Here is a 14,567-nt window from a genome sequence, read left to right on the forward strand (position 1 = left end):
AGCCATCCATATGCGCAGTAAGGAAAACTCATTAGTGCCCTGCTAATTTTTCCTCCATGGCAGGTACTGCCCATAGGATTATCTCTTGTTTGACAGCACCTACAAAACAGTGCAGTTTCAAGTTCACCAGCAATAAATGTGTTTGATGACACGAGAAGTGATTATCTGCTAGGAGAAGCACACTTGCAGGGGCACGGCGCAGCGCAGCGTTCAATATATCGCTTGTGGCAGTGAATCGGAGTTCGATGTACTGTAGTACATTGTTATACTTTTGCATGGGAATTTTAAGGGGATTTTACAACTGTTCGATATAGACAATAATTCAACATATCCGAGTTTGACGTATTCGAGATCGACTGTCTTTACATTTTTTTTCCCTGAAGAATGGAAATAAATTTTGTACTAAATATTCCAACTGCCCATAGTACTGGTCTCCTTTGTGTGATTTTGTTGATGCAGAGTAATAAAGTACAAATCATGCATTTCGCTATAATTCCACATGGACTATTTTTTTAATTCCACTCTCAAGTGCAACAGTGTTGGTAAAGTAGTAGAAGGAGCTATATAGTTACCAATGCAAATGTGACGCCAAGCTAGCCTACAAAAAGCTATGAACTTCAAGGGTGCATAAATTTGTTTAAACATGAAATTCAGTCACACACAGCAAGTAAGTTTACCCAAGAGGTGGGTAAATCATGATACTTTGAACTAAGTCTATGTCCTTTCTCATCTGCCTTAAGAAAATCTGGAAGCACCTGGAAATGGCCTCACCTGTTGGTTTAAAGCTGGAGTCTTCTTCTGAGCCAGCTGAATTGAGTTTCACTTCATCCTTTGCACCCTGAGGCTGCTGCTCCTACATGCAAGACGCTCATCAAGGTAATGCACAATCATTTTGAACCTACAACTACAGTTGAACACGTACGTATGAAGTGCAAAGCCCCTTAATATGGCACAAAGCGCAGCATTGCACCCTATTATTGTCATTTGTGAAGAGTGATTCCATGAGGTTTGCTCACAGACTGCTAAATACTAAAACCTGTCACAATTTGCAACTAAAAATGCACAACCCCTTCGAACCCACGCCTATCGTGGAACGTGAACGGACGAAGCATTAAAACCAATGGACATTGCACACTATTATATTACTTTGCAAAAGAGTGAGTCTGTCAGGTCTCCATACAAAATGCAAACTACTAGATACAACCTGTCACAATATACATTAACATTCTGCATTTTAGTGCTTGCCTACAAGATTTTGCACAATGACCACACTACCATACAAGCATGTTCACCTGATTTACGTCAACTGTGATCCTTCCCATACTAATAAACATCAGGACCAACGTATTTTCATTTTCATGCGTTGCTGCAAAATGTAAAAATATTTTGCCACATAACATCACGTCATCTGTATCATTCCATTTCTGCTAAGAGCAAATTATACATCACTTATTTTTAAAAAATAATGCCTGCAATCAATAGAAAATTGCTTGCACCATGTTGGATACTTCGCTTTAGTTTAGTTGATCTAAATATTGTTGTGCAGTTTCTCAAAAGTCTTGTGTGTTAACACAGACCCCTGTAGCAACCCACGAGATAGTTCAGGGGTCATATGTGTATATAACTATAGCATAATGTATCGATACCAAAATAAAGAGAACTTGTTTGTTTTAAGAGAATAAAAAAAAAAAAAACTGCATCTTGTTGTGACCAGGGAGCCTTATGTATATTACGGACCCTTTAGCAGCAAAAACAAAGCCAGTACAGCAGACTTCCATTAATTCGACTACGGATAATTCAATTTTCCGGTTAATCTGATCTAGACCGAAAATCCTGGCCGGTGCCCGTGCATTTGTATGGGCCTAAACTTTCGTTATTTCGACTCTAAAGTTGGTCTTCACCGGATAATTCGAGCTTTACCAGTTGGCATGCATGCATGTCACCCTTATGGTGACCCCAATAGCGACCCCTTTAGTGGCAGCATCTGTCCCGGCAGAGCTTAAGGGACAGTGAATGCGTTGAAGAAACGGCAAATCTCCCGTCAGAAACGACTATTTTCGGCCTGCCCTAGGAAGATCTTCAAGCAATAACGGTAGCTCACAATGTCTGATTACAGCATTTAGTATCACATTCTAAGGTGCAGCTTTTTTTTTTTCTTCCCACAAAACTGAGCGAAAAAGCACGTTTGCTGTGTTTGTATGGTTTTATGGTGGCGAAGCCAACTTCAGAGAAATGGCCGCCACTGTGCAACACATATTAGACCCTTGCCCACTATTCTTGCTAAAAAATGAGCTCCGCGTTAATTTTTACTTTGTTTAGGATGTTTAATTTTATCTCTATGTTAGTTTTCTGCTTTGGACACACAGAAAGTTGGCACACGTTTGATTCGGGAGCTTGTTGGAATCTGGCGAAATACTGCAAGATGACTAGAGTACGTTTTGATGTTTTTCCGCATCTTGCTTAATTTGACCCGCTGGATAATTCGATCAGTTTTGCTGGCCCCGTCAGGGTTGAATTAACGGAAGTGAACTGTAGTACAAGTGATAACAGCAGTTATAAGGAACATGCCGCATGGCCCTACAGTGTAATGGCGCCACAGAGCGCTATAGGCCCCTGATTACAACATGCCTCTGTACCTTAGAAAAACAAAGCCGGAAGTTAATACAAAGAATGAAGTGTTGGCATTTAAGGGCTAATTTTTCATGTTTGACATGATCTGCCTTAGTAACGTTGTTAGAACACAAAAATACATCTACAAATATTGTGGGAAATTGAATTCAATAAGAGTGATCATGATCGAATGTGTACCACCATCTACATTGTGGGAAGGGCTTGTCATAAGCCAAAAAGTGATAATCACTCCTAATAATCACACATAAACCACATACACCCGACGGCATACAGAGCATGTGCAATGAAGACAACGCTATTTCCTTATGTATGTAATGAATTTACATTTACTTGCAGGCATTATAAAACTCTCTATTGATCATTGAAGAGCAGGAGGCTATGTGACAATAGCAATCACATGCGCACACGTTTGTGACATTCAAACATGCTGGAGGATCTACTGGATGATCTTACTGGACAAAGCACACAATGGATTTGAAAAGGCATTTTAGTTCGTAAGTCGGCTGAAAAGAAACAGCACGTGAGCATTATGGCCAAACCCAAGGCTCCTTGCTGTCACTTCCAGTCACTCTAACATTGCATTTAAGTTCCGACAGATTCGTGTGAATTTCGTTGTTGCGAAACGAGACAGCACAGTCAGGGAATGCACTGCACAATGAAACATTGTTGCCTAAATTGCATAGGTCTACTTTAGTGAACCTGCTTGAGAGGCTATAGAACCGTGCTGCTGACACTCAAAGTGCGCCCCGTGCGCTGCCGATACCTTGAGGGATACAATCACTTTTGCGAGATTTGGCGTAGCCGAGCACAGGATGAGTCAGCACCAATGAACAACAGCCTTCAGGATGAAGATTGGCCCTATTGGGCCATATTTTCAGTTGATTGCTTTCATGCATACAATCATTACAGTGGAGATTTCGTGTAACTTTGCACCGAGTGCATTGGAGAGTACGAGTGACAGCGTTGATGTGATCACTTTAGCGAGATTTCGCATAACTCACCAGATGCGTCAGTGTCTGAGGGCAAATGTGTAGAGACGATCACCTTCGCAAGATTTTGAATGTGCCAGCCTCTCTATTCTTCCAGTACCTGTTGTCACCTGCGGATGCAGACGTGTCCTGTGCCAAGCTATGTGAAATGTGGCGAAAGTGATTGTATCCGTGAAAGCGAACGACCGAGAATACTACCCAGTCAGACAAACCTATGTTTGGTGATGCCTGCTGGGTGGATCTCAACTATGAATGGAGGCATGGCAGCCCACATCAGTGAGACACAGATTTCTTGGTTTTTGCTAAACTGCTAAACACTGTTTGCTCCCACAGATTATGCAGTGCACATTGTATGCAAAAGAATGTCATCATATGTCAGTAGAGGTTGACAGCGATGCAACTGTGCCAGCCACGTCATTTCGAACAGGTGATCAGAAAACATGATGGCGGCCATGATGTACTTGCAGCACTAGTCATCGCTTCCTACGCTGCGCTGTTTGTGTAAACAATAATGGTGGCAGCCTTCTAAGCATGCTGTGATGGTATTTTATGCAATTTAAGTGGAAAGAAAATGCACTTGAACACTTTTTGTACTCTGTTAGCATCACACGGATTCTGTCAAATTTCATTGATGCGGGATTGCAGTTTAGTGACGTTTTGTTGTCAAAAGATATGAACTGCATTGAATTTTATTGGCGTTTACCAGGGATAGGAAAATATTTTGTTGTGGCAAGAGTTTCGTCGTCCCGGGTTTTTGTTATCACCGAGTTCAACTGTACATATTTTCTTTACTCATTTGGCTCACTTTCAGGTTATGAATTCTGGCAGAAGAAAAAATTTCACAAGCTCCCAGGGGTAAGTATCCTAATTTTACTAAGGCCAAAAGGCACACGGGCTGGAACAGTGGTCGAGAAATAAGGAATAAAGTTGCTATTTACGTAAGTCGCTTCATTTGTTTGCACAATCCATCTAATGCTGCACAAGTAAAACATAACCTCCACATTCGGGAACTCAGTTCTAGGAACACGGAAAGAACTCACTGTTCGTTCCCTTGCCGCCTGGTCGATGTTGTGAATGCCTACGAGGAGGCTGTAGTCCATTATTTTGAAGCTCTCCAAAACCTGCGCAATTGATCAAGAACAAGTAACATGCTTGACACAATCTTGAGTTTAAGGGTGCCACGAGACCAACTCATTATTTCACATGATACTATGCATATTTTAATCAGCCAGTTCATTTCCTTTGTCATGGCAAACATCAGTCACAGAGGTTAATAATTGAAACCCCACAAAGGTAAGAAAGATTATCCAGCTACTTATCTAGTGGGAAATTAACTGTTAGTGACCATAGCACTGCAACTATAAGATCCATAAAGGACAAGTGAGATCAATGTTAAAAGAAAGGATGAACCAACGTATATTTGAAGATTATATCTTCAGCTGATGTATAATTGATAAACAAAAAAATTTGATCAGAAGCACCAGAGTATGTATTAAAGAAAGGCAGGAAAAAAAAAAAAAGAAAGGAAGGCTGCATGCAAAGTGGGCACCCGAACGCCTTTAAGTACTGCTTACCTGCTCGTAATACAGACTGGCTACTTCTGTGACAGGCTTTGTCACAGGCTTAATGGATTAACATAGCATCAATTCTGCTGAAAGAATGCAGCCTTCAATATGTGCAAGCACAAAAACTATTGAGAGCTTGCAAAACACAGCTACCAATTGTGGGGATGCTCAATTTTCGTGAGTCCTCCCCATACTTGCCACTTTGCCTGCTTGATAACAGCACGACAGCACGAAACTGGACGGTCACAATTATGGCAACTGCGATTGCAGGCAGCTTGCATTCTGATATTGGTGCCACCACATAATCCAGGTAGTGCGAGTGTGTGCGGACCTACACTGCATATGGCTTGTGTCCAAGCAGACCTTGGGGCATGATTGGGTATGTACTCTTATTAACAGTTATGAATACAAAAGTCAATTTTATAGCATAGTCTGTACGAGGAACTCCTGGTTTTTTGTTTGCAAGGTGCCATTTTATTTACAAGGGTAACACATGCTATTTATGGGAGCACCAACTAGCGTTGCTGTTACGCTTTGCCAGCTCTGTGCAACGTACGAATGGCCACAGGAGTGGCCAAGAGTAACCAGCAGTAACTAGAGCCACTTCACTACCATTCCAGTCAAACTGTCTACAACAAAAACGGCTGGAAGCTGAACATTTTTTTTAACAAAAGTAGTGAAAGCTGATATCTTGGTGTAACACCTTCAAGAATGCTGCTTTTTTCTTCTCCAAGAAAACAAGAGATTTGGAATGGGCCAATGAAAGCTTCTCTCAATAATACACAGAAAACTGACCTGTTCACTCAAGAGACAGAACAGTTCTTCTGAATCAAAGCAAAAAGACTATGTCTTTACACTGTGTGTTACTACATGTGCTGACTCAACACAGGGTCAGTAGAATATGACACTGCCAAGTCTTTTGCCTCTAGTACTCATTTAAAACAGCACAATATTACTTCTGACCTTCCTCCAGAAGCTTCATATAAAGTCCTCTGGTATAAACAACCACGACGGTTGTTTGACAACACTGCTGACTACCTGGCAATGAACTAGTCCATTGAACCTCACAATGTCACTTTCACCTCGGGACTTTTGGTTTCACTTATTCATCTTGCAAGGGCCAGCCAGCCTCAATATAGTGATCTCTATGGTGGAAGAGCTCGAAAGCTAGGTTAGAGAGTTCAACTCTTATGCAATAATGTACATGGCCCACTGCACTTGCTGGATTTGACACTTAACTGTTCACACTACATTTCCCTGCAGTGACAATGGCATACCTGCCAACCTGTCAACATTAAAATTTGTAAAAATCCTGCGAACTTGGCAAAAGGAATAAGGGAGGAATACACTTGAACCTCATTATAATGAAATGGGACATAACGGAATAATGGATATAATGAAGTAACTGAAATTCCCCTTGAAATCCCCATAAAGATCCACGTATTTAAAACCTTCTTTTAACGAAGTGAAATTGTCCTGCCGATGGATATAATGAACTAGATTTGTCTCCAAAATAAAGAAATACTCAACCGTTGTGTGCTGAATACATCGCTTAACACGGTGTTCAGCACTCATTCACTGCGGCTGTTGAAAACTCCCATGTCGCCGCATCAAATACGTCGTCGAGCAACACTGGTCTTTCTCACCACCCCGCGTAGATAAGCACAAGAAACAGCACACTATCGCGCTTCTCCACTGACCTCTCTCTTGCGCATGCCTGGCTATGCGAGCCACACCATGCTGCATGGCTGTGTGAAAGATAGGTACACTCGCTTCTACTGTGCAGTGTAGCTGGGCGTTACCTCCAAGATCTCCCTGGTGTGATCTCAGAGGTCACGCAGAATCCCACGCGCCATGCTGTGTGGCTAAGTGCAGCAGTGCAAAGGATTAGTGCATTTACTTCTCCCTATCTCTAGTGTGCACCGCACAGGCAAATGCAGCTGGACATTGCCTCCGAGATCACCCCGGCACAATTTAGGGGTCACGCCCAAGCCGTGCATTTACTTCTCTCTGCAGTGCACCATGCGGGCTGGCAGCTGGGTGGAGCCTCCTAGATCGCATTGCCACCGGTGCAGTCTCAGAGGTTATGAGCCAGCCAAGCCAAGTTTGCTTGCTTCCTTGATCACACAGTGGAGCGCTCTGTTGTGTGCCAACCGCTGCTCGACCGCAACGAACCAAGTGGAGAGCGGACACGAAAGACTATCACAATGGTACAGAAGGCAGCTGTCTAAAGGCTGTCACGTCAGGTGCCGAGAAGTTGCGTGTTGCGAACGGAGATTCTTTTGTTGGTTCACTCAAATTTATCGCATGCGTGGCTGTGTAGCAGTTCCGCGGGCTGCAATGCCATCTTCCTATTTCCATGTTTACAACTGCACACACCATCGGGCATAAATTGCAGTAATGACAATAATGGATATACTGAAGCAACAGATATAACATAATTTCGGCACCCCTTTCAACTTCGTTATAACGAGGTTCGAGTGTATTACGCATTCTTGCCCTGAGCATGCACTTTTTGTGCAATATATACATACTTTATTAATGATTGTTTACCTTTAAACAAATCACACAAGCAGCAGCAGCAAGCTTACAACAGTGTACTGACAAGCAACACGTTCTTAGATCACAATGACTATTTTGCTGCTGCCGATTTTGCCTGCATATGTGAACATATATGAATAGACTTGCTTGAAGCAAGTGTACTCTGGTTTATACGGTGCCTTGCACTGGTATAAGAGGGCAGTGCAGGCACCACCACAATTTTTTTTGCATGCATTTTCTGCAATCATGCACTGCCCCATCCTTATGAGCTTTAAAGAACACACTTTTGCAAACAGAATTCACTTTTCAGAGAAACTTGATGCAACAGTAGCAATATTGTACAACAAGCACAAATTCGTAAACTTCACAAAAAAATTCAGGAGAGTTGGAAGGTATGCAAGTGAATTATGCACTGTCTGAATGACTGGTTGCCAGGGCCAAGATTATAACAACTTTTCCATCATTGAGTGCTAGCGAAAAAGGTGCACCATGTTCAGCAAGATAGGGAAGTCTCAATGTGCTATTTGCCTGAGACAGTTCCTTCATCAGGTAGACTTTGTGCCTACTAAAGGCCAAGGGCAACCAAAGCTCACTCTGGCTAATTGGTTATAGGCGAGTTGTATATAATTCGAAGCAAGTGTTCAAAGCTGCTGGACTGGTTCTAGTTGTCAAAATTTTTTGCACCTTTTAAACAGCAGCCTAGCGGATGACGCGAACACCTTGTGGTTAGTGGACATCATGAAGATTTCAAAGAACGGCCTCTGGGATATTCAATGAGCAACAGGTGCTGGTCGATCACGAAGGTAAAGCCCAGGTGCCATAGTATTTCTCAATTTTCTGGGTTCTGTGTCATTTCTGGAGAGCGGTAATTGTGGCGGTCCTCTTTTTTTAATTCGCTATTTCTGCTAGGCTGTTATGATGCATTCCTTCATACTTCAAGAGTAATATTTTGCATAAGGGCTGCTCTAAACTACACTGTCCAAAACTGAACTCTTTACAAGGCCCAAAACTTCACTGCAGCTGGCTCGTTAAACAGCCATTAAAACAAACACGTCTACATAACGAATAGCACAGCCATACCCGGCAGTCCCTCTGGATAGTCTTGATAAGAGCGTTATATGTGTCAGCCTCTAGCAGGATGCCGTCAGGATGGTGCTCGAGAAAGTCGAGGTCCTTGAAGGTCGGAGAGCGCTTGCTGCGCTCGTGCTTGTTCGCTTTGCGCTTGTAGGTGGAGCCCTTGAGGTCGTACTTCTGGTGCATGGGCACCACCGAGGGTAGCAAGTTGTTCATCAGCACAACACGCACGTTCTTGCCCCCGCACTGGTAGCAGTAGAGGCCATAGAACTTGGGAAGCAGTGTTCGTGGGTTCTGGTTCAAGTTCTGGAAAATGCACACAAGAGGAGCATTTTTTCCCCTCAGTCTTTCTAAGAAACCACATCACATGAACTCTTGACACAGCATGAGCCTGATAAGGCAAGAACAGGGAACCTCTGAAATTCAACAACGAGGCTTTATCTTGCAATTCGTGCAGCAGTAGCGGAAAAAACGAAAGCAGGGGCAACAGAAGAGGAAGCAAACAGGACAAGTGCCGACGCCCTTTCTGTTCTCTTTTTTCGGTGAGCACTGTACAAATCAGAACCTGAATCCAATTTGCTCAGATTTATTGCGATAGCAATCATATGGACCTTCTAAGCGAATTTTCGCTGCTGGCGTTGCCACTGGGCTTTGCTCACACATATTTAGGTATATGTACGCTATATGCTTATCCATGTCGTATATGCAGGCTATATTGCTCCACTATTGACAATCACTAAAGTTGCTCATGCCAGGTCTTAAGTTCTTAGCTAAATTATTCCTTAGAATTTTGAGAATTGCTGCCCACAATTAAATGCCATAAAACATGAAATCCACAGCACATACCTTTTATCTTAAATATTCTCGAGTATTAAATATCAAAAATGCACAACAATATCAGTTCTCGAACCTGAAAGTGATGTAATTTTAGTATGCAGCTCTTTATGGGCAGAGTAGTGGTGCCTATGTGATGTCATTACAGGCCCTACATGGTGTTTTAAAAACTTTTAAAGGCTCCAGAAGTTTTGGCGCACCCACATGTGCCGTTGCCGCATTAGTCGGACCCACGTATAGGTGTAACACAATCTGAGAAGTTCAAGCACAACACTAAACTTTGCTATTGCAGTCAGTGCTTTTTCATCCGGACAATGTAAGCTTTGCTTTAGCAAAGTTGTTCGAATAGGAGCAGTGTAACATACACTCTACTGCGAATGATCAACAGTGGTTCAACAAGCGAAGCTTGGAGCCAACCTTTCGACAATGGGACTTTTATTCATCAGGCGAACAAGGAATGCCTCCAGAGTCAATGCTTCCACAAGTGGACCTTGTGTTCTTCACAGCTTGAAGAAGACAGATCCCCTTGTTGAAACGCTGGCTCCAGGCTGAGGCTTTACTAGTTCGACCACTTTCGATTACTTCCAAGTGTCTATGTTCCTGTGTACCTCTGTCTTGTTTGCACCGTGAAGCCAGCTTGCAAGATTATACTGGTGTGCTAATTGTTTACAATGGCGTAAGTGCCTCAGGCCACACTGGAGAACTTTTGGTGATGCCAAAAGTGCCCGAATGCACATTAAAAAAATTTTTTTTTGGAGAATTATTGGTTGGATACTACACAAGTAGGTAGCTTCATAGCTACAGAGAGCCCATCAGTACACTTAAAGGTGACCTGAAACCCTTCTAATCTAAGCAGAGAATGGCCTCACTATGAAAGTACATCGTCCCACAAATCTCATGGCGCAAACATTGCTCCGGTCTTTAAGTGGAGCTATCACATTGACACCTGGCTTTCTCTTTCTTTTCGTCTCCGCTAGTACGCTGGAAGCTACACACTGAAGAAGCCAAGAGGGCAAAGCCCCAGATAAAATGTCTAGGTGTCGTGGTGGCCCATAGGCTTGTCAGAGCATCCTGTGGTGGCCGTGGTAGACTAAACTAGGCAGCGTGCCGCTGCCATCTCGGAGGCCAAGCGCAGCACACGCAGCTAAGCACAGTGCAAAGAGGAAATTAATTTCTGTGTTTTTGAGATTGCAGACTCAAATTTAGTGATTATGTATTACTGAGAATGTCCTTGCGATCATGGAATAAGCCATTAGCATTGGTTGGCCAAATGCTTTCGACCAGCTTTCGATGACGACATTGCGGATGCAGGAACAAACATCTGTTCACTGCTTTGGCACAAAATTGTCAATGCCCTGCTGCATGCAGTGCGATAATGTTTAACTCACATGTTCACAGGAGTTGCTTTAGCAGATCGGCAACGTTTCTTTACTATGTTCGAAAAGTGTTTCAGGGCCCTCTTAAGATCATTAACTTCTAAAGCTCTTATTAGGTCCATCACGTCTTCTGCCATAACATTATATTGTATACAGTTATTACTAAGAGTACAGGAAAAGTATGAAAACAAAACTAAATGGACTATGAAAACACATCCTTTTTAAAGCTGGGATTATTAAAGGGGCACAAGCAAATTCATTACACTGTACTGAATACATTATACTATTCAAATATTTTAAACATAGCAGGTGGAAAGAATGATGCATTAGGAAAATAGAGGTACATTAAAGCCAGCAATAACTATAAAAAATATAGAGAAAAATGGCTTGTAGAAGGAATTTCTGGCAATTCTTGCAAGCATTTGTATAACATCAACACACATACGAAAAAAAAAGAGAGAAAAGGAGGAATTTTATTTCATTTCATTTATCTCCACCTTAAAGGCCCAAGGGCATTACATAAGTACAGGAGTACATGACACGGCTATTAAAACTGATTAATTTTCCCGGAATAGTTCGCGGTCAGTGCTGTGGTATCGAGCACATTGTTCCAGAGGGTTATTGCTTGCGGAAAGAATGAGGTTAGCATTGATGAAGTGAGGCTGTTAAGTCGTGCTATGGCGTTGCTGTGGCTGATAAGGGAGGAGGTTCGGTGGCATACAAGTACAATTTTTTGTTTGCCAATTGCATCTTTGGTGCCTCTTATTTGATCTTGTGTAACTAAAATAAAAATTTCGCTGACACACAGAGTGATAATTGCATTGTAACTATAGTTTATGTATCGTAATGCAGGCTATTCATTCCTAAAATTATGCCTGGCTGACATGAAAGCACCAAGTGCATAGGCTGGCCAATAAATTCTGCTCATATAACTTAATTTCTTTTTCTACTAAATTTCACTTTTAATTTGGTTATTATTAAAACGTAATCGAAGTCTTCAAGTGTGAATGTGGATTTGGCTAGTCAGTAATTATGGATTAGCATGCCATGCAGGTGTTCCCCTCTGCGTTAGCCCATAACGTCATGGCACACAGGATATAAATGTGCCCACTGTGAGGCCGCCTCCGCTTTATTTTCTCTTCCTTTCTCTTACTTCTTTAAAATTTATACCACATTTCCGGTCAGGACACTGCACAGCACTCATTCACTGCAAAGGACAAACCACCACCGCCATCATCATCATTGCTGTTGCCTTTTTCCAGGGGCAACTGCTACACCGCTGTCTTTTTGTAAACAACAATGGCGGCGGCTAAGGAAGCACGCTGTGGCGGTCACGCTCAATTTAAGGTCACAACTAATGCATTCGAGCAGCCTTTGGGCCCTGTTAGCATTATGTGAGTGGATAACATGTGGACTGCCGTTTCAGAAAATTTCGTTAATGTGGGATTGCCGTCAAAAAATTTTCGCTGTCACAAGATATGAAATGAATCGAATATTATAGGCATTTGCCGGGGATCCAAAAATATTTTGTTGCAGCGAGAATTTAGTTGCCTCGGGATTTCAGCATTGCAGGTTTTGACAGCATAATGAAGTCATTTTGCCTCCTTCTTCAACTTCGTGTGTATATACCGTATCTACTCGAATCTAAAGCGCACTTCTTTCCTGACAAAATGGGTCCAAAAATTGTGTGCATGTTAGAATCGAGTACGACCCTAAATCTGTGTTACCATATTGCTGTCGGAATTTCAAAATGGCTGCCTTGTACGCACTTTGAACCTAGCTGCCGTAGCTTCCTCCGTGTGCTAAAGTACATATGCTTAGGTTAGTCCACCATCCGTCTTCCCGTTTTCTGTGTTTGCTCTATCAGCATGGAAGGGCCGACTGTGAAGACAGGCCGAGTGTTAATCACGATGCCACAATTAAAAGGAAAGTGATCATGTGTGCGGAGATTGGCGGAAATCGGACCGCATCACGGGCATTCGCAGTTGCTGAAACTTGGTGCGGGACTCTCGCAAACAGGAGAGGCATTCTACTCTGGTGGCTGCTGTGCAGGCACGGCTGCGCGGCCCCTATCGTGAAAGCGATCTGCGATATGGAGACAGTCTACGTATCAAGGCACATCGCGCCGTGTTCTCGTCACTTAGTTCACGTTGAAGCGAGAGGCCGCACAAAGGTCAATTTGCTCGCTTCTGCTACCGCAAGTTCTCAGTCCAGCATTCTCATAAAAAGTTTCCGCAGTCATTGAGTGAGATGTGTTCACGTTTGCTTGTGTGCGCGTGACACCATGCTTGTTAATTTAGTTAGGAAGCGAATGTTTAAAAGTTTATACGGCCAATAAAACTACTATCCTTACTTTTCGTATAGCTGCCTACTAATTTGCTAGCGCAATCAATGCTTTGCCTTTTGGGCTAAACTGCAACTTTCTTATTAATCGCAACTTCAGTGCATTGGGAGTACATCTTTGTTTTTCCAAATGAGAGAAAGTTGTATTTCTGTATGAAATAATGAGGTACGTGGTACTGTAAAGGACTTTTATTTTTTTAGGTCATAGCAAATGGTGCACGTTACAGTCGAGGGCACATTACAATCGAGTATACAGTAAAAAGCTTGTTAATTCACAACTCGTTGATTTGAAATTTTGGATAATTCAAAGCACGTATTGAAACCAATAAGTAACACATCCAGCTAATTCCCACCGAATTCTGCACCGCCACCGATAATTTGAACTCCGCGCCATTGTGGATGGGGAGGAAAGCTAGTGCACAGAAGCATGTTGGCAACATTGGCATAGCCGTGCAGCTTTGCTCTCTCCATCTGTCGTTCCTTTATTACAAGACTACGGGTGAAACTCCCAAATACTGAGAGGAAAGTATCACTGGGATACGTGTTTGGACGCCACCTAAACATATACCATGTATCTACTCGCATAATGATCGCACTTTTTTGTAAGAAAAATTGCCACAAATTCAGGGGTGCGATCATTACACGGGTTAAATTTCCTGCGAAAAGAGAATTTATTTTTTTTTCATCCGGCATTTGCTGCGGGATGACAACAGGTAAACAAACAGGCGGCTGCTGCTGTAACAGTGTGGGACACCAAAACAAATATGGTGGCTGGCGGAGAAAGCCAAACACGATTTTTTTTTCCTTTTTGCGAGTACATTATGCACATTGAAACAGTTTCTTCCATATCAGTAATGAATAATATTGTTAACATCGACAAGTCTGTAGCAATAACATAGCCATGTCCACTTTGAGGGGACAGAAATAGAGATGGGTGTGCTTAGCTGCCTGTGACATAGAAACACATGGCAGGTATGCTGCAGAAACTGCCGCATTTTCTTCACTACTATCCTAATATGGCATGTTTCCGCTACGGGTGGGCGAATATCTTAGCTGTGTTACAAGCGTCCGCGTATGAATAGGGTAGACTTCTAATGTAGACTTCAGTGTAAACGTGGCTACTATCGTTGCCGCTCGCGATTTGTTGCGTGCCCATGAGTGCAGATGAGAAGAATCGAAAGGCGCATTTTTTGTTGTTGTTGTTGACCGCAACC

The 14,567-nt window shown here is 42.6% G+C and overlaps 1 protein-coding gene across 9 annotated transcripts in view; it reads right to left on the reverse strand.

Moving 5' to 3' along the window:
* Window positions 1-14,567, reverse strand: part of PIP5K59B (Phosphatidylinositol 4-phosphate 5-kinase 59B) — a 101,185-nt gene that overhangs the window by 57,727 nt on the left and 28,891 nt on the right. For 8 of the 9 annotated variants that reach the window (XR_008612576.2, XR_007599557.3, XM_050178310.3 and 5 more), the window contains exons 7-9: window positions 8,807-9,106; window positions 4,661-4,741; window positions 772-853 (exon numbers count right to left, since the gene is read on the reverse strand). Coding sequence is in view for 7 of the 9 variants with exons in the window: in XM_050178310.3 (XP_050034267.1) it covers window positions 772-853; window positions 4,661-4,741; window positions 8,807-9,106 (463 nt within the window). In the remaining 2 variants the exon portion in view is untranslated. The remainder of the gene's footprint in view (window positions 1-771; window positions 854-4,660; window positions 4,742-8,806; window positions 9,107-14,567) is intronic. The other variant, XM_050178308.3, reaches the window with a different exon arrangement.

Source organism: Dermacentor andersoni, chromosome 5, assembly GCF_023375885.2.
Source record: "Dermacentor andersoni chromosome 5, qqDerAnde1_hic_scaffold, whole genome shotgun sequence".
NCBI lineage: Eukaryota > Metazoa > Arthropoda > Arachnida > Ixodida > Ixodidae > Dermacentor > Dermacentor andersoni.